Genomic DNA, 21,230 nt, shown 5'->3' with positions numbered 1-21,230 from the left:
ATCGTACTAAAGATAAATATCAGATTCAGTTCCAGAATATAAATTTATGTGTATATAATGTTTTTACTCTTCCCATCTTATCACTTTAGTGTTTTTACTACCTAGAATTTCTCAGATCATCTAATCTTTGAAAGTTGGAAAGAGGGAACCGATTACAAGGAACTATATGTGACCTCCTCCCTGGGGGATGGACAACAAAGAAGTGGGTGGAGGGAGACGTCGGACAGGGCAAGATATGACAAAATAAGAATTTATAAATTATCAAGGGCTCATGAGGGAGGGGGAGCGGGGAGGGAGGGGGAAAATGAGGACCTAATGTCGGGAGCTTAAGTGGAGAGGAAATGTTTTGAGAATGATGAGGGCAATGAATGTACAAATGCGCTTTACATAATTGATGTATGCATAGATTGTGATGCGTTGTATGAACCCCTAATAAAATGATTTAAAAAATAAAATAAAATGAAGCTTTAACATAAATAAATAAATAAATAAGAACTCTGAATTCACCTGCTACTTAACCCTCCCTCTAACTTTCCACTGTAGTCACATGGTCTCCGTGGATTTTCTAGGGCTCTGTATGCGTGCTCCAGAGTAAGGGCCTTTGAATGGGCTCTTCTTTCTGTCTGAAGCAGTCTCTCCCCAAATATTTGCACAAATATTAACCTGTTAACCTCTTCAATGCTTTTGCTTCAATGCCACTGTCTTAAAGAGGTATTCTTGAACATTCTATTTAAAGTCAACATCTATCCATGTTCTGAGATGTTTTGCAGAATCATCATTGCTCTTGAACATTGTGTCATATTTCACTATGTCTATGCACCATAGTTTATCTATTCTTCCAATGATGGGCATTTCGGTTGTTTCCATCTTTTTGCTATTGTGAATAGTGCATCAATGAACACTGGTGTTCCTCCAAGAGGAAGAATTGCTGGATCATATGGGATTTCTATTTACAACTCTTTAAGGGAACACTGTACCATTCTCCAAAATTCCATGGAAATTCACAGTGGTTGCTCCATTTTACAGTCCCAGCAACAGTGTATGAGTGTTCCAGTCTCTCCATATTATCACCAGCATATGTTTTTTCTGCTCTTTTTGCACGTTGCTATTAATGCTGGGATGAGGCAAGATCTCATTGTTGCTGTAGTTTCCCATCTCTCTAAAGACTAATGACCATGAACATCTTTATGTGCTGGTGTATACTTAGATGTCTGCACTGATGAAGTTTTATGCATCTATCTAACTAGTCCAGAATCATAGATAACATCTCGATGAGCCCTTCGTTCCTAGAGTCCATATCAACATCGTTTCAGGCAGGCAGTTTCTCTACTATCCTCTTCTACAAATGTGGTGTCGTAGCTCAGAATTAGGGAACTCCACCATGCAGTAGAATCTATTTTCACTAACCTCAAGTGGATGCTACCCTTCCAAGCCTTCCCAATTGAATGGGAATATATATAAGAACATCATTATTGTGAGTTTATCTGAAGCAACTCAGATCCGATTTTTAAGAGCATCCCTCTGTATTCCCCCTTTCATGTAGGATCTCTAATAATTTCAGATATCTCCTACCATTATTTCTTTCTGCTCTCTAATGAATTGTATACATTTACACATTCCTGACAACGTGTTTCTACTGTAAATTGTCCTGTGGAAGGAACTTCAGTTATCCTGTAACCTTTTCTCTTAAATTGTGCACTCTAATTAAACACATCCTAGAAATAAGAAATATAGATATAGATAAAGCATGGCCTTTGACTTTAAGCTCATATGCCTAAAATAATAATATACATTAGGTCTCCATGATCTTCACAAATGTGCCAGATACCTTGGCTAGATAGCTATCCAAGAACGTATCTAGGATACACTTAATCTGTAACTTGCACTTTGACATCTTTATTTAAAGACTGCAGAAAATCTATAGCAGAAAATTTGAGTCACCTCACTAGTGAGGTTTCCTTGAATTTCTCTCAGGCTTAACATAAGTAAAGGATTCTGTTTTTATCCTGAGTGACTTCTTGTCAACTAATAAACTAATAAAGTTAATAGTTTGGAAATTCCAGTTTTGCAATAACTTCTTTCTATGTCACTTTAACTCTCTAAATGTAACAAAATATTTCCTTATCTCAATGAAGCCTGCCTCAAAAGCATACCTTTGTTTTAACTGATATTTTCCTTCTAGTACCACTTAAGACTTCACTCTTCCATCAGCCAACACTATTCCCAAATATTGGAAGGTTGTGAAAGTTTCTTAAATGGTGAGTCGTAACCCCATTTGGGGTGATGTAACTCACTATGCAAGTTATTTGGCAACAGTCTTTGCCAAATTTGCCAAAAATTTGGCAATGGTAAAAGGGTTTTGAATATACAATAACCAAAAATTAATTCAAAGTCAAATAGATAATGAATCTGAAATGTTTCCAGCACAGTTTGCCTATGTTGCTTTTTTTTTTTTTTTTAGGGAGAAGAGGGCCATAAATAGAAAACATTAAAGAAGCCATTGTTACCCATTCATCACTGTCCTCGTTCAAATGCTAGTTATCATGTGAGTTTCATGAAATAAGCTGCATCGATTTTGAATGAATTACCCACAAAAGACCACGCATTTGTTTCTATGTTTGATACGACACTCTCACGCTTCTAAAGCTGCTTTTATTCAACAGAATGCCTTTCTGCTGTTTTTGTTTTGTCTTTCTTTTTGTTTTCAGAAACCTGTTCTTATTTTCAGCGTTGATGAGACTAAGTGTTCATTGCAGAAATTTGTTCATTAGGATTTGGGAAGAAGTGGAGATTCCTACTATGTTAAATAAAAAGCATCTAATAGATTTTCATAGAAGCTGGGAGTCCTTGGGTGAAAGCCTAACATGGTTTCACTCAGTAAGCAAAAAATATAAAAGAATTATACTTCTGGATGAAAACCAACTAAAAATGCTAAGAGCCCACTTGTGGAATTCTTCATGCTGCTCCCAAGCCCTCTCCTAGCTCATGACAATTTCGTGCACAAGGAAAGGAAACACTGCCCTGTCCGGCACCATCCCGTCGATGAGCTACAGTTTGGACCAGTATGATCCACACGGTTTCCATTTGCTGATTTGGGGAAGGAGATCATCAGAATTTCTTTTCCAGCCTTTTACCTATCACTTTGGGTCATAAAATTTTCCATGCCCCATAGTTTAAGAAGCTACAAAACAAAGATAAAACCACAAAGAAGACTTCGCTAATGTAAAAAGGGTGTAGTTTTCCCCCCCAGTAACTCATGTGAGACTCAGATGTATAAAAGAAACCTGCTGCCTGAGGCCTGTGATTTGTATTCCTGCCATAGATGGCTGATGAAAAAGGCGATCTATAAATCTGAAGCTCAGGAAACACATTTCAGGAAGAGCTGAGCCACGTGCATTGGGGAATGCTAGCACACACTTCAAGCAGAAGTAAAAATAACGATCTCGGAAGATGTGAAATCCTGAAAAACAGAGGGGAAAGCATTACTGTCAGAAACCAGAAAAACAAATACATCCTCAGACCCTAATAAATGGACTTGCTACTACGGGGATGAGAGATTTTTCTCCTCGCATCAGAAACCATCAATAAGCAGAAATCACAAAATAGGCACAGCTTGAACCCTTCTCAAAATCAGCAGCTGTGAGAAAAATGTTCAGTAAACAACCCATGTCCTTGAGCAAATCTACACAGATAAAGAATTCTTTTCTATGGGGGCCTGGGAAAAACTTGTATATACAGGAAAAAGCTTTCATCAAACAAAAATCAGGATAAAAGTGGAAAAAACTTCAGCAAGAGGCTTAAAATGGCCAATTATCAGCCAATTCACTCAGGTAAAGAAACATGAGCAATATTCACCTTGTTTCTATCACAACTGGCAATATACTCTGCAAATGGTGAAATTCTCCAGAGAGCGGAGAGGGCATATCTGAACAAACTGAAAGGGTTCTGCACCAGGGCATGGCACTATAGCCAGGTCTGCAGTCAGGAAATGGTAGATTGAGCCTGTGACTGCAGGTAGTCTGAAAGCCAGCCAGAGATTTCAGCTTGTCAAGTACAACTGAAGTGCACTGGGCAGCCTCAAGAAGAAATTGAAAGGACTTTGCAGCCCAGGACTGGAAACGATTAGGTACACAGTGGGAGAGAGGCAGGGGACAAAGAAGGGCAAAGAAAATAGTGGCCAGGAGGTAGGCTTTGTCTAACTCGTGAGGATCCCATGTGTTTTAGAGTGGAATTGTGCTGAACGACTGACCTTTTGGAACTGCCTCTGGATGAATTCCAACTTCCAACCCTGCTGTGAGCTGTCCAGTGTGAACTGCTAGCACCACCCAGAGCAGCGGACGCGTAAGCACAGAAAGAGTGAAAAGGGGTGCGTAAAGCTGAACTTGTAGTTAGCCATTCCTATTCTTATCAAAACTTGCTCCAAAGACCAGTTTTGAAGGCCCTGTCAAGGAACTCAAGAAAGGCTGAGAAAGGAACACCTCACCGTGACTTTGCCAGTGTTCAGAGGTCTCTATTTCATTTAGAAAGACCTGAGATGCCAGAACCAGGACGCAGGATTCTTCTTTATTCCTAGTTCACGTCCAGCCACTTAAGGGAGTCCTGGTGCCATAGTGGTACAAGTCGGACTGCTAACCCCAGCCCAGCAGGTCAAAACAACAAGCTACTCCCCAGGACAAAGAGGAGGCTTTCTGCTCTGGGAAAACTTTATAGCCTTCGAAACCCCACTGGGGCATTTCTACTCTATCCGATAGTATAGCTATGAGTCAGCATTGACTTGTTGACAGTATTTGTTTTTTTCCACCTTCCTACTATGGTACCCTCATCTCTAACATAACACAAGATTCTTTATCAGCTTCTCTGATGTGGGTAAATCCAAAACAAAACTCATTGTTGTCAAGTCTATTCTGTTTCCATCCTATAGGATAGAGTAGAACTGGCTGCGGCAATTTCCAACACTAACCTTTATGGAAGTGCGCTGTCACACCTTTTTCTCGCAGAGCAGCTGTGGATTAAAACATTCTGACCTGCCAGCCACTTAAGCACTGTGCCACCCAGGCTCCACCGATATGGTGAACAAAACCCAAAACAGCCCATTACCATGGAATTGAGCCTATACAGTTTCTGAAGCTGTAAATCTTTATCTTTCTCCTGTAGAGTGGCTGGTGAGTTTGAACCACCAACCTTGTGGTTAATGGTCTAATGTTTGTCCGACCGTGCCATCATCTCTTAGCATACTCCTGTATCTGAGTCCTTAACCTTTTACTGTTGTTCACTTAACTATGTGCTCCACCCTTCAGCTCAGCAAAACCATTTCAATCTGTTCTATCCATTTATATTAAATGCTTAAGCACAATTTTGCTTGCCCAAAGTTTTATCTATTCTTTTTTTCAAGGCTAAAACCTTGTACCTTAATCTAAATCCATCCCACATGAAACTCGAGTTGTTACATATATCAGTTTGATACAACAGCTGGAGGTTTGGGTTTGTTTTTTTGTTTGTTGAAAAAAAAGTACAAAATTAATCTTTTGTCTTACCACTCACTGTGCACAAAGATATTTTACTCTTGAATTTTATGGGGGAAAATGTGCTATTTATTTTCAAGATATAAGAACATTTTAAATGTTTCTAGGAGCACAAGGATTTAAGATAATAATCTAAATAATTCCAGTAAAAATTGATGATGCTGAAAAATGCAGCACAATTAACTGGCCCCCATGTGTCCCTTGAAATCTATAGAGTAGTAGTTCTCAACCTTCCTAATGCTGCGGCCCTTTAATACAGTTCCTCATGATGTAGTGAGCCCCCCAACCAAAACATTATTTTCATTGCTACTTCATAATTGTAATTTTGCTACTGTTATGAATCGGGCGACCCCTGTGCAAGGGTCGTTTAACCCCCAAAAGGATCACAACTCACAGGTTGAGAACCGCTGCTCTAGAGTATTATATACCAGTTCAGAAGAACCTAGAAAGGAGGCAACTAATTCTTTTCAATGTTTTTCTTTAGTATTTAGAGAGCTGTATGATTTTTTAAAATTAAAATACTTAACATTGTTGTTGGTGCTATTGAATCAGGTCCAACTGCTAGCGACCCTGTGGGAAACGCCGGCAGACACTGCTCACGTGTGCTCCCTTCTCACAGTTAGTACTGTATGCGCACACATTGTGCAGACACTGTGTCAATCCATCTTCCTGGGCGTCTTCCTCTTTTATCCTGACTAAGCCTGATGTTCTTCTCCAGAGACTTCTCGCTCATGAAAACATGTCCAAAGTATGTAAAATCTCACCACCTTTGCTTCTAAGGGGGTATGCTGGCTGTATTTCTTCCAAGACAAATCTGCTCATTCTCCTGACAGTACCTGATACATTCAATATTTTTTGCCAACACCATAATTCCAATCCATCAATTCTTCAATCTTCTATTTTCTGATTACCCAGATTTCCCATACTTATTAGGAAATATCATGGCTTGACTAGGGCACACCTTAGTAACCAATGTGATATATGTATTCTTTAATATTTACAGTGGTCCTTTGCAGCAAATTTTCACAGTATGATACATCTTTGACATCTTGAGTGCCGCTTTCATGCATTGGTTTGTTTGGTTTTTTTTGCATATACCTTTGTAATCAACACAACTTTTCAGAACAATGGGAAACAAAAAAATAAGGAACACAAGGTTCCAAACAGTTACAACCCATCGACTGACTTGACACACTAGGCTTAACTCATTTGCTAGAGAAGTGAAGTGCAGAGGCTTCGGAATGAGTCAACTCCCAGCATAAGTGTTGAGAGGGTGCACACATCTGAAAACAAAGGAACCAGCACTTGTTAAGTACTGTTGGTGCTTGCATACAGGTCCAGGACCCAGGGAAGATAACAGATCGTGACTGGTCTTTGTACCTGCGGTGTGACAGAGGCTACTGCAGGTTTCTTTATTTGCTGAAGTAGGCAAGACTCACAAGTGGACTCATTCACATTGTGACTTTTTGGTATAATGCATGCATGTTATTGGTACAGGAGAGGACTCTAGTGGTCATTTAAAGGTCATTTAGTCTTTTTATTTCAACCTCAAAATGGCTACTCTCCTTCCAATTACTTATTCAAAAATACACAAAACATTGTCCTATAAAGTAGTACATAAAGACAATGCTCTACATCCTAGCTGCTTTTGGATGCAAGTAAAATGAAATTCTTGACAATTTTGAACTCTCCTCAGTTTATTGTGATGTTGCTTTTGGGACTAATTGTGGAGATTTTGGTCTTATGTTGAAGTGTAATCCATATTAGAGGCTATGTTTTTTAATTAAGTTCTTCAAGTCTGCTTCCCTTTTAGTAAGCTTGAATTATCTGCCTATTGTAGATTGTTAATGAGTCTCCATCCAATCCTGATCATTTATTCTGCTTCATAAACATATTTTCACTCAAATATTATAAGCCTTCTATGTTTCTTTGCCAAATGCTCCATCCCTAATAATTGGTAATGTCTTTAATTTCTTCCTCTTTGACATTAGTGGTTGTTGTCACCAGAGACTGTGGGAGCTTTTATGCTGCCGTGAAGCTAGAAGATATGCCACAAGTATTTTAAATATCAGAAGGACCACCTTTGATGGGGAGGTTTCAGTGGTGTTTGCAGCCTAAAATAGGCTTGGTGGTCTACTTCAAAAAAATTGGCCACTGAAACTTATGGCTAGCAGTTGAATATCATCTGATACAGTGCTGGAAGTTAAGTATCTAGGATTGGAAGCTAGTCTACACATAACTGGAGAAGAGCTACTTTCTCAAAGTAGGGTCTACCTTGGCCATGTGGACTGTACAAAGAATGAATGAATCAAGGAAAATTAGAAGACTTCAGAAATTAAATAGAATAGTTAACATTCAATATCCTAATATTTAATGAGCTGAAATTAGTGACCTACTTTGGACACTACGAATCAAGTAGTCAGAACGCTTACAGATTGGGGAATAACAAAATCAAGAAAACCAATGTCTCATCCATTGTGAACAAGAATATTTCAAGATCTATTCTGAAATACTATGCTGTCAGCTTGTTCCACCAGTGACCATGCTGTTTGTTACTTGAGAATATTCATATACCTAAAAGGAAGACCAGTTATTTAAACTCTCATATAAATGTATGCACCAACCACTAATGCCCCAAATAACCAAAATTATAAGTAGCTGTTATTAAATAATTAAAATAATGTTTATGTATTTGCAATTTAAAAAGTTAAAAAGCAGTGAAGTCATAGTCAACAGAGCATAAAACGATAGCCATGTGAATCATGTGAAAGCACACCACTGTGGTATCCTATTCAAAACTATTTAAATATGAACCATTAATTATGTTATCCAGACAACTGGACAATGATAACTGGACAAGGAATTAAATAGAACCCGAGACTCTTTTTTCGAGGAGATGACTGTACTCCAATTCTATTTCTTGTGGGGCCAATACCAGGGCACCAGCTAAAATACACGACATGCATTTAAATTTGAATCTCAGAGGAATAACAAGTAATTTTTATTATAAATATATCTTATTGTTTCATTCTGTTATGCATAAGGTTGCTATGAGTCAGAGACAAATTGGCAGCACATAATAACAGTAGTGCCTAAATATTACATGGTAAACATATTTAAACTTAAAAAACATTTTGTTTTATCTAAAATTTAAATATAACTCAGTCTCCAATGTTCTTAATGGCTAATTATTGCTTCTTTTAACTAATGGTTTTCTACTCAACACCAGGGACTACTCTTCAATCCAGATTCCTCTGACTTATATACAGATAGGCTGGCTTTCCAAAACTATTCTTTGAACAACAGGCACCTAATCTCAGGTAGGTAAACAATTAAATAGCATGTGTGTTCTATCATGGACAAGGATGCTGTCATTAATCTCCTTTACTGTGCACGTGCATGGGTCCAACTGTGGAACCTATTAATTACTCCATGACTGTGACTCCAATTTCAAATTCTGGTATGATCATACCCAAATATCATAATAAGAAGCTACTCACACACATGTTAATCCTAAATCTAAAAATAATTTAATTATTGTTGCTTACCAATAATATCAGATACTCTTGTTTTAACGTATTTTTGCAAATAAAGTACATGAAAGTGTTCTACCACAAACTTTTTGTGTGTATCATGCAATCCAGTTGTCAGTCCCTCAAGCTACATGTAAGTCCCCCCAATCTAAGGTTTCTAGTTGTGTGTGTGTGTGTGTGTGTATCAGCATGGGATATGGTTAAATGCCACACACACAATTTTACATATTACACACACACACACACACAGAAGCATAGATTATGCAGTGAGTTTTTAACCACAAGATCAGTAGATCAAAACCACCAGATGATTACTGGGAGAAAGACGAAGCTGTCTGCTCAGGTAAAGATTTTCAGTTTTGGGATCCTATAGGTTCCCTATGAATCGGAATAGACTCACAGCAGTGAATTTTAGTTAAGATATGTGTATCTTAGAGTTAAAGTGTTGTATTGTGAAAACTTACTATAAAATGCTTACAGACATATTTTTAAATCCAACAGATTTCCACTGGAAAAGTCAGTAGTCAGGTTTGACACGCCTGTATATTCGTCAAATGAGTTTTTATATTCTTTGGAAATGTTTAGGCCTAAGTTAATTCTTAGAAAGAACAACAACAAAGAAATAATAAAAATCCTAAGCCCTACTCTACAATCATTCATACTCTCTAGGGATAGTTCAAGCAGGAATACACATAAAATTCTATTAGCTTTTTACTTTATAGTCTCTTATTCCAATTGAAGCATAATACTTTTTTATCCATCAAAGAAACACTGGTGGATAATACTTAGGGCTCAATCCTTGGTTTTGCATATATAAATGTTGTCTCTTTCAATGCCATTCATTGCTCTTCCCTGGGATCTATATTCAACTTTGGTGGAGAAAACGTACCGCTTTGTAAGGCTCAACCTCAAGAATATTTGATATTTGATGTTCTTTTTCACCTTCTTTAGTAATGTTTGTAAGTTATATGATAAATTCATCCCCAGACAACTTACAGGTTGCATGGTGGTTTTAGTGATATTGTTACCCCAAATTTTGTGTCTGTATGCCTGGTACCTCTGATCTCAGTCTAGAGCAACTGAACCTAATTAATAATCACTTCAAATGGAACAGAGAAAGAGAATCAGCCATTTATTTTAAGAAGCTCCTAAAGGAGCATCCAACAGAACCAAGCTGTTTAATGGATGCTTGGTTCAATTCAGTTTCTAAGCAGCATTTTTATTAATTTATATAGCAATATTTATTATATATTATAGGCAGTGGGCTGTCTTTGAAATACAACACAGCCTGCCCCCACCCCCAGCAATGACATGAATAACATGGTGCAGAGGGGATCATATCTGACATCCTATGGCTACAAAAGAAAAAAGAAGAGATCAGAGGGACCTACTAGCTAGGACTAGGGTATATCTTTGAACCAAGGGTCCCCGTGCTGGAAATCTCTTAGACACAGAAGGAGAAAAAGCACCAAGAAACACCAAGCTCCCAGAAGTTGAAAGACTACAGGGACTTTCTTCTGTGAGACAAAGAGAGAAAGCCTTCTCCTGAGTGGTGCCTTGAACTCACATTTCTATCTTCCTGAACTATGAGAGAAAAAATGTCTGCTTGGTAAAGCCATTCCTATGTCTAAGTGTCTGCAAGTTTTAAAATAGCAATATGTTCAAGCAGATTGTGGGCTGGCTTGCCAATTAGCTTTAAATATGCCATTTCTTCTCTGTCCTACTAATAAAATGTGCAATTTTTAAATGGGAAAATAATTACACCAAATAGAGACTATATTTCCAATGCTCTTTGAAGCTAGGTATGGCCACAAAGAATGTAGGAAAAGAGTCACACTTCAGAACACATTTAAAGATGGGAGGCATGCTCTTCTTCATTCTCAACACCTCCTTAACAGCTAAAGGTCGGTGCAATGGCCAGAATACAACTCTCCCTGAGCCACGAGGAGGAAGGCACATGTGAATTCTATAAATAAATAACATGAAGTTGAGTCCCTAAAAATATGATGAAGGTTTCTTATGGGTCATAGATGCCTACCTCTGGATTTTTTAATGAAAGAGAAATAAACATCTATCTTATTTAAATTTTGTCATGTTCTTTGATTCAAAAGAGACTCTCAATGCAGGTAAGTGAAAATATGCTAACTGGACTATTCAGTAAAACGTCTGTTGATGAAAAGTTCTGTTATGCAGTGTAACACAGGACTGAACAATGTGTAAGCTAAGAGCAATTAGCTTCAAGTGTTAGGGTCATGGGACCCTGCAGTTCTCCTGAATCATTCTGTATATCTGAGCAAACATCCCTTGATATCCAGACACTGGAACACGCATGATTCACTAATACAAAATAATTTCATACATTCGTAATACAAATAAATGAAATGTCTGGTGCAACTTCAGGTAACAATATTTAAGGTCTCATGATGGCCAAATTCTCCTCCGGAATATGAAATGCCAAGCAGGGTTTGCAAAATGCTAACATATGCTGGAAGAATCATTGTTAAAATAATGGAATTTTTAAATACCGGTCCCTGTATTGTAGATTGAAATCAATCTACTAATAGTATGCACAGGCACTATGTCAAGCATGTTTAAATAAATAAATAGAAATAAATATTCTAACAGAATGTATTTATAAATTATATCCATTTGATAGACTATCATGCAGCCATTAAACACAATGGAACATCAACAAAAATTCAGAATATGGTGTAGAATATAATTACTAAATTTCCATCAGATGCATTTTTAAGCCAGTAAATTAATCTTACTTTTTACCCCTTCAGATATTAAATAACAGCATTTTTTTAGCTAAAGGATAGAAACCACCTAGGTTAATAGATATTTTATTAACTTTCATATTTATCTTTATTGATATGCTAACAAAATACAATACAATTAACTCATTTTAAATGTAAAGTTAAAATTTTGCTAAAGGTATTGTCGTGTTAACACCAATACATTCAAAATACAGAAGAATTCCATCATCCCAAGAAGTTATCAAACATTCCGAGCACTCAATCCCTTCCCCTAACTTTGTTAAGTCTATGATTCAAGTTCATTTTCCATCTTATGCTTTCTGAAAGAATTTGTGCATAACTACTATTTCTTTCTTAACTATTTAGTACATTCAACATTAAAGCTTAACATTTATTTGTAGTTGAGTATTTTCACAAGGTGCTACAGTAGCAGAAAGGTCAGCAGTGAGACTCACCAGCAGCTCCCCAGGAGACAGACATGGTAATTTGTTTCTATAAAGATTAAAGCCTTGGGATCTCTATGTTCCCAATAGGGTCACTATGCATCAGAATCAACCTGATGACAATGTGTTTGGTTTTAAGTATTTTGATAAATTCTAAGAATGGAATAAATTCAACACTTCTAGTAGATATAAGGTCTATTGAGGTTATCTATTTTCCTATGCTGTGGATTTTAGTTTTGTTTCATGAAATTTTTAATTTTATTTGTCAAATTTACTTACATAAAGTGCTTTATATTTTATCCTTATAAAATCTGAATGAATACTGAATGAATAAAGTTTCGTCTTTTATATCTTGTATTGGTAATTTGTGCCTTTTCTCCATTTACCTACTGGGAGCTATATATTTTTTATTTAATTTTCCCTAGCATTTGAGTTAGCATTTGTAATTTATTAATTTCCACTCATATGTTTATAATTTTTTCTTTCCACTTAGGGTTTAATATGTCCATCTAGCTTTCTAGTTTCTTGATTTAGACATTTAAATTTATTTTATATCTTTCTTTTCCAACTTAAGCATTTAAAGCTATAAATTTTATCTTACGCTGAATTAGCTGCATTCCAACAACTTGTATAAATTTCAAATTATTTTGTTAAAATGAACTCCAAAGAGCTGTAAGAGGTCCCAACAAAATGATTTATTTAAATATAATAATACTCTCCAAAAGTTTTGCCCCATCCTCAGCTTTCATTGTTCATGTAAACAGTGTCAGTCACTTAAGTTTTCAATTTGTACAAATCAAGAATTCTTGTGCTGTGGTTTTAAAAGTCAACCTATACATGTATAATTTCCTTTTCTCAACACTTTTTTAAATCCTATATCGTTGACTACATTAATGATACTATCAATAGAATTATTTTATGCCAAAGGTATGACTTACAATGTTCTCTATCCTAAAATAATAAGGTCTCTAAAGTGAATCATAGACATGAAAACCATAGATATTTGAATGGATTTACAGTTTGCACTTAATTCTAGTCCCAAGATAGGAACAATTCCTTCTTATGATATGGCCCCACTCAATACTTGTCATTATAAATAAATCACTAAAGATATGAGTGTGTTGAAGAAACCAGATGATACCCATCTATCAGAAAAAAACAATGTCTGGGGTCTTACAGGATTTTCTTAAAGTCATCCAAGTGAGACATCAACTAAGTCCACATGGAAGAAGCACACCATACTGTGTGACCCAAAAGTTTTAAATAATAAAATCCAAAACCAAAGGAGGCAATGATATCATACTTTAAATTCTGAACACCCAGTTTGCAGAAGGCTATGGATGACAGTAGAAGCACAAAATCCATTTGCAGGGTCCCCAAATGTACTAAGCCTCTGTTGAATACCCTCTGATCATTGTTCAGGGATGTGAATAGCCTTCCGTTCAGACAGAGAGCATTGTAAAATTGATTATGGAAGATGTAATTAGGATAAATTCATATATCCTATCCTTTTCATTTGATCTCCCCTTTGACCCATTTTAAATTTGTTTCAGTTTTTAATATTTTCTGCTTTCTTTCTCATTGGGGTTTCATCATTGTTGGTGACTTGTGCTTTATATGATTTTCTGCATATGAAATTCAGGATAGGCAAATATAAAGATATAGTAGATGGATTAATATTACCTAGGGACATGGCAGGGGAGGCTTGGGAGAAATGAAGAGCTAATAATAATGAATATAAGAAAGAAGAAAATGTTCTAAATTAAGTGAGGTGATGATTGCACAAATCTTCTTAGCATGGCTGGACTATTAAATTGTATGACATGTGAATTATATGCCATTAAAATCATTAAAAATATCATGTAATAAAATACACTTGAGACACCAAAAAAATAATAAATACTTTCCAATATTGATTTTGACCTCTTCTTTCACCTGTAGGCTAGTTAGAAGTTTGTTGCTATTTGGTAGTATAGTGGTTATGTGTTTGGCTGCTAGTCTCCTCTCAGGAGAAATTCACGTCTTTTCTCATGTTCCTTGGCATTAAAGTCATAGAACAGTCTTTGTATGATTTCAAACCTTTAAAACCTATTTAGATATGATTAATGTCCTTGTGGCCTGCTCCTTATTCTCTTGAAAAGAAAAATCATTCTTCTATTCTGGAATGGAATACATAAACCAGCCAGGTCAAGTAGGCTGATACTGAAGTTCAAATTTTCATCCCTTAATGGTCTCTTTTTTATCTTCTCTCTGAAACTCCCTTAAACTTTAGTCATTGCATTTAACACCTGGCCATAAACAATAACTGAATTATCTGAGTTTCCTTAATACTGATATAAATATTAATGTCATAGTAATACATGAATATTATGACACCAAAAGTACTGACACCAAAAGTACTGCTTGACTCCTTCACCATCACACAAATACATTTTTGTAGATTCTGTACATCTTCTCATAAAAATAAATTTTCAAGTTCAGATGGAAGAAGATGGCATCTACTTAGATTAACTTGTCAAGAGCTCTTGCTGCCACACCAGAAAATTGAGATGGTAATTCCCCCTGGCATATATGGTGCTCTACACCAAGGAAGGTACACCCACACACCCTCCGTGGCACTCCAGTTGCAGAGGGAAACACCACATGCCACCAAGGCACTACAAGCACTATGACACACAACACTACAGCTTACTGAGAGATCAGACATGAAACGCCTTCCTTGTGGACCCACAAGCACCTGACCAGCATCCTGTAAGAGGACTATCTGACTCACATTCCAAATAATTAAATACTGGCTGTCTAGGGTAAGAGTGAAATTACAGGAAGATATAGTAGTAACCTGAACCCTCCTCCCCCAGTAAAGCTACCTGCAGGTAGTTCGTAGAAGCACTCATGAGTCCTCTAAGAGAAAGCCTAGTGCTCCTAGACTTTGGAAGATGGCACAGACTCCTCTAAAACAATCGGTAAACAGCAACCAGCCCCAACAGACAACGAAAAAGCAAAAGAAATGCAAGACAATGCCAGAAGCCATGATTCTAACAATGTGCATAGAAGAAGCAGATATTGACTTGCTGCAGAAAGAAATTTTCAGAATGCTGCTTGGAGTAATACAGGATATGAGGGAAGCAATACAGAAAAAGGATGAAATGATAAAGGAGATAAAAGCGTCGCACCATAGGGAAATACAAGACGTAAGGGATGAAATAACAAAATCCAGTAGCAAATTAACGGACTTTGCCAACAAACTGGAGGAGGCAGAGATTAGCACCAGTGACCTTCAGGATAACCAAGTACACAAATGGGGAAAGCAGTCAAATAAGACAATCAGAAAAGCTGAGGAAAACCTGAAAGCTATGCTGATGCTATGTAGATGATCAATATTAGAATAATTGGACTACTGGAACAAAACACAACAAAGAAGTCAACAGTGAAAATAGGGAGGAAATTCTTAGAGGAAAACTTGCCCAGCTTAATAAGTGAAAATCAGGCAACCATTCATGAGGCTGAAAGAACACCAGCCAGATAGAATGCCAAGAAGTCACAAAGACACATAATAGTTAAATTATCCAACTATGAGGAAAGGCAAAAGATCATAAGAGCAACTAGATTAAAACAAAGAGTCACTTATAAAGGTACCCAAATAAGAATATGCTCAGACCTATCGGGGGATATGATAAAGAAGATGAGGGAATGGAGTAACATATTACAATAATTGAAGGAAAATAACGCAAATTCAAGAACAATATGCATGGCCAAATCATCGATTAAGATAGATGGAGAAGTAAGAGTCTTCCCAGACAAGGAAAAAATCAAAGAATACATAAAAATAAAACTAGCCTTACAAAAGATTCTTGCCAACCCAGTATATGCAGAAGATCAACACTCACCAAGCACAAATAAGAGAAAATCACATAGAACAACTCCACCCAGAGGGCAACAAAGAGAAAACAGCATCCAAGATAGCATTAGCTGAATAATGGAAAGAAGGCAAGAATGAACCACACACACACAACACAAACTGGTAAAATAGATAGTGGGAAAACACCCAACGCAATAGGTACCAAATGACATCACAGAGTCCACAGATGAATATAATAACACTGAATATCACTGGATTTATCTCAGGCATTAAAAATCAAAGGCTAACAGACTGGCTCAGAAAACATAACCCATTGATCTGCTGCCTACAGGAGAGAAATCCCAGGCTTGAAGACAAAAACTGGTTGAGAATTAAGGCTGGAGAAAAATATACCAAGCAAATGGTAATGCAAAAAAAGCAGGAGTAGCCATCTTAATCTCTAAAATTGATATCAAGTTACAAGCCATAAAAAGAGAAAAGGAGGGAGACAATATAATTCGCAAGGGAACAGTTGACCAAGAACCAGTGAGCATAATAAATATACATGCGCCCAATGGAGACCAGCAGAATTCGTAAATCAAACACTCCAAACGATGAAGAAAAAAATCACAGGCTCAACAATTATAGTAGGTGACTTTAATACACCACTCTCTGAAAAAGACAGATCACAGGGAAAGAAACTCAACAAGGGGGCTACAGATCTAAACAGCACAATTGGATGACTAGACCTGATAGATATTTTCAGAGCTTTCCACCCAAATGCAAAAGAAAAAAATCACATTCTTTTCAAGCCCACATGGTGCATACTTGAAGATAAACCACATGCTGGGACACAAGTCAAACCTCAGTAAATTCAAGCACATAGAGATTGTACAGATGCCTCTCTGTGCTCACTGTGCCATAAGTTTGGAAATCACCAGAAGGACGATGAAGAAAAACAATTGGAGGATGAATAATTCTCTATTGCAAAAGGAGTGGGTGCTAGCCCAGATCAGAGATTAAATCAGGAAGTTTCTAGAAACCAATGAGAATCAGTGCAATGTAGCAAAACCTCTGGGATACAGCAAGGGCATTTATCAGAGGAAGGCTGATAGCAATACATGCTCACATGAAGAAGGAAGGGAGGCTTGTGATTGATATGCTGGCACAAAACTTATACCAATTAGAGCAGAGTCAACAGAACAATCCTACTAATAGCAAAAGAAAAGAAATAATAAAAATCAGAGCTGAAATACAAGAGAAGGAAAACAAGATAACTATAGGAAAAAAATAATGAAGCTAAAAGTTGGTTCTTTGAAAGGATTAACAGAATTGATAGACCACTGGCAAACCTAACCAAGGAAAGGAAGGAACAAATGTCAATTGCAGGGATGAGGAATGAAACTGGAGACATTACAATGGACCCTAATGAAATAAAAAGGATAATTACACCAATATTATGAAGGCCTGTACTCTAAAAAATTCAACTTGGAAGACATGGACAAATATTTGAAAAAAACAATCCCTCCCTAGACTATCCCAATCAAGATCCTCAACAGAAACATAGCAATGGACCAAGTTTATCAAAGTATTACCAGCAAAAAATCCTCCAGGACAAATGGCTTCACAGGAGAATTCTACCAAGCATTCAGGGAAGAACTGACACCAATCCTACACAAACACTTTCAGAACATAGAAAAAGACAGAAAACTGCCAAACTCTAGATGCTACTATGACTCTGATAACTAAAGCGGGCAAGGATCCCACAAGAATTGAGAACTACAGACCAATATCCCTAATGAATATTGATGCAAAAATCCTTAACAAAATACTAGCCAATAGAATACCAGGGATACAGGGATGGTTCAACATATGAAAGACCATTACTATTATTTGCCACATTGAATTGAAAAATAAGAACCACATGATAATAACGATAGATGTGGAAACAGCATTTGACAACATCCAACACCCAAGAAAATAGGAATGGAAGAAAAATTCCTCAAGACCATACAAGGTATATATGAAAAACCAATAGTCAACGTGGTAGTCAATGGAGAAAAGATGAACACAATCCCACTGAAAAGGGGGACCAGACAAGGATTCCCCTTTTCCCCACTCCTATTTAACATCATATTGAAGGTCCTAGCTAACAACATAAGACAAAGAAAAGACATCAAAAGTATTTGTCTGGGGAAGGAAGAGGCCAAACTATTATTATTCACAGACAATATGATTTTATAAATCCCTGAAACTCCAGCTCTCTGCCACCCTGCACTGACCATGGCCACCTTCGTGGAGCTCCTAACCAAAGCCAAGATGCCCATCGTGGGCCTGGGCACCTGGAAGTCTGCCCCAGGCCAAGTCGAGGAGGCCGTGAAGGCAGTCATTGAAGCGGGGTACTGCTTCCCATGTACGGGAACAAGAGCAAGGTGGGCGCAGCCATCCAGGAGAAGCTCAAGGAGAAGGTGGTGAAGCGCAAGGACCTCTTCATCGTCAGCAAGCTGTGGTCCACCTTCTTCGAGAGGCCCCTGGTGAAGGAAGCCTGCCGGAAGATCCTTAATGATCTGAAACTGGACTACCTGGACATCTACCTAATACACTGGCCTCAGGGCCTGAAGCCTGGGAAGGAGATCCTCCCTAAAGACGAAGCAGGCAACCTGCTCTGTAACAAGGCAACGTTCATGGATGCCTGGGAGGCCATGGAGGAGCTGGTGGACGAGGGGCTGGTGAAAGCCATTGGCATCTCCAATTTCAACCACTCCCAGATTGAGAGGCTCTTGAACAAACCCGGACTGAAACACAAGCCAGTGACGAACCAGGTGGAGTGTCACCCATACCTCATGCAGGAGAAGCTGATCCAGTACTGCCAGTCCAAGGGCATCATAGTCATTGCCTACAGCCCCCTGGGCTCTCCAGACAGACCGTGGGTCCAACCAGAGGACCCTTCACTGCTGGAACACCCCAAGATTAAGGAGATTGCCGCAAAGCATAACAAGACTCCTGCCCAGGTTCTGATCCGCATCCATATCCAGAGGAATGTGGTCGTGATCCCCAAGTCTGCAACCCCCAAATGCATTGTTGAGAACTTCCAGGTCTTTGACTTCCATTTGAGCGATGAGGAGATGGCGACCATACTCAGCTTCAACGGCAACTGGAGAGCCTGCCTCCTGAAGGAAACTGTCCTTTTGGAGGAATACCCTTTTCATGAGGAATACTGATGAAGGCCCTTCACGTTCCTGCAAGATTCTCCAGTATTCCCCCGAGCTGCATTCCTGATTAAACCACTGTGCTCTTGGAAATAAATAAATAAATAAACAAATAAATAAATAAATCCCTGAAACTCCACAAGTAGAGAGCTGGAAGCGAGAGAGGATAATGACAGAGTGGCAGAATACAAGATCAACAAACAAAAGTCTTTTGGACTGCTATACACTTCAGACAAGATCACAGAAGAGGCCATTAAAAAAGTAGTACCCTTTACAATAACCAAGCACAAACTGAAATATGTAGAGAAATATCTAACTAAGAAACTGAAAGCTCTGTATGAGGAAAACTACACAACACTATTAAAAGAAACCAAGAGTGACCTCAACAAATTGAAGAATATTCCATGCTTGTGGATTGGACGACTCAATATAGTAAAGATGTCAGTGTTGCCCAAGGTACTATGTAAGTTTAACGCTATCCCGATATGAATACCATCATCCTTCAAAGAACTGGAAAAACTGATTACCAACTTCATATGGAGAGTGAAGAAGCCCAGAATTAGCAGAGAATTCCTCAAGAAGAAGGACAAAGTGGGAGAGCTTGCTTTACCTGACTTTAGCACGTATTATACAGCCACAGTGGTCAAAACAGTGTGGTACTGGTATAACGACAGATATTCAGAACAATGAAAAAGAGCTGAAGACCCAGAAATATAAACATCAACATACAGACAACTGATATTTGATAAGGCACCAAAAAAAGATCCAATGGGAAGCAGCTGCCCTCTTCAACAAGTGGTGCTGGAAAAAATGAATATCTACCTGCAAAGAAATGAAACAAGACCCTTATCTCACCCCATGCACAAGAATAAACTCAAGGTGTATCACAGACCTTGAGGTAAACCCCCAAACAATTAGGGCCATCAATGAGGGAATTGAGACAAACCTGAGAACCCTGACACGGGAATACAGAGGCTATTCCAAATAGGGAAGGATACAAATACAGAGGATTCGCAAATTGACAAGTGGGATATACTGACGTTAAATTGCCTGTGTACATCTAAAGAATTCACCAAGAGAGACATAAAAGAGATCACAAACTGGGTAAACATCTTTATCAATGATACTTATTACTACAATCTACAATAGTTTGCAAGCTTACAATAAGAGAAAAACTAACTGCCCACTGTGGAGGTGGGCAAAGGACCTGAGCAGAAGTTTCACAGGGGCAGAAATATGAATGGCCAATAAACATATGAGAAAATGTCCCTGATCATTAGCCATAAGAGAAATATAAATTAAAACACTATGAAATACCACCTAACACCCTCAAAGATAGCCTAATTCAAAAAGTCATAAAGTAATAAATGTTAGAGTGTCTGTGGGGAGATAGAAACCCTCATCCACTGCTGGTGGACCGGTAGCTATGTACAGCCATCATGGAAAATGATCTGGTGATATTTAAAACAGATGGAAATTGAGTTACCATACTACCCAGCAATCCCCCCACTGGGCATATACCCAAAGGAGGCAAGAAACAAACCATGGCCAGACATCTGTGCTCCAAAGTTTATAGCGGCACAGTTCACAATTGCAAGGAGTTGGAAACAACCCAAATTTCCATCAACAGACGAATGGATAAAAAACTGTGGTACATACATACAATGGAGTACTACGCATTGCTAAAGAGCAGTGATGAACACATGAAGCACATTGCCGCATGGGAAGTACTGGAGGAAATCATGCTAAGTGAAGTAAGTCAAGCACAAAAGGACAAGTACAACATGAGTCCACTGAGGTAGTCCTCGTCCCCAACGAGGTATAGGGGAAAAGCTACTATATACATACATCCCTGGGGTGATGTCCAGAAACTATGGCAGGAGCCAAACCCAATCCAGGGAAACCTACGGCAGCCAATTAAATAAG

At 38.0% G+C, this 21,230-nt stretch overlaps 1 protein-coding gene across 1 annotated transcript; it reads left to right on the top strand.

Moving 5' to 3' along the window:
• Nucleotides 1-18,378: 18,378 nt before the first annotated feature.
• LOC101654145 (aldose reductase-related protein 2-like) lies at nucleotides 18,379-19,316 on the top strand. The gene is given in 2 exon segments (XM_045298500.1): nucleotides 18,379-18,502; nucleotides 18,505-19,316. Coding segments are annotated over 2 exon segments (936 nt in total).
• Nucleotides 19,317-21,230: the final 1,914 nt, after the last annotated feature.

Source organism: Echinops telfairi, unplaced genomic scaffold (genome assembly GCF_000313985.2).
Source record: "Echinops telfairi isolate 266 unplaced genomic scaffold, ASM31398v2 ScPeMD7_7425;HRSCAF=8463, whole genome shotgun sequence".
Taxonomy (NCBI): domain Eukaryota; kingdom Metazoa; phylum Chordata; class Mammalia; order Afrosoricida; family Tenrecidae; genus Echinops; species Echinops telfairi.
The sequence above is the reverse complement of the archived record's forward strand: the minus strand, read 5'-3'. Positions and strand labels throughout refer to the sequence as shown.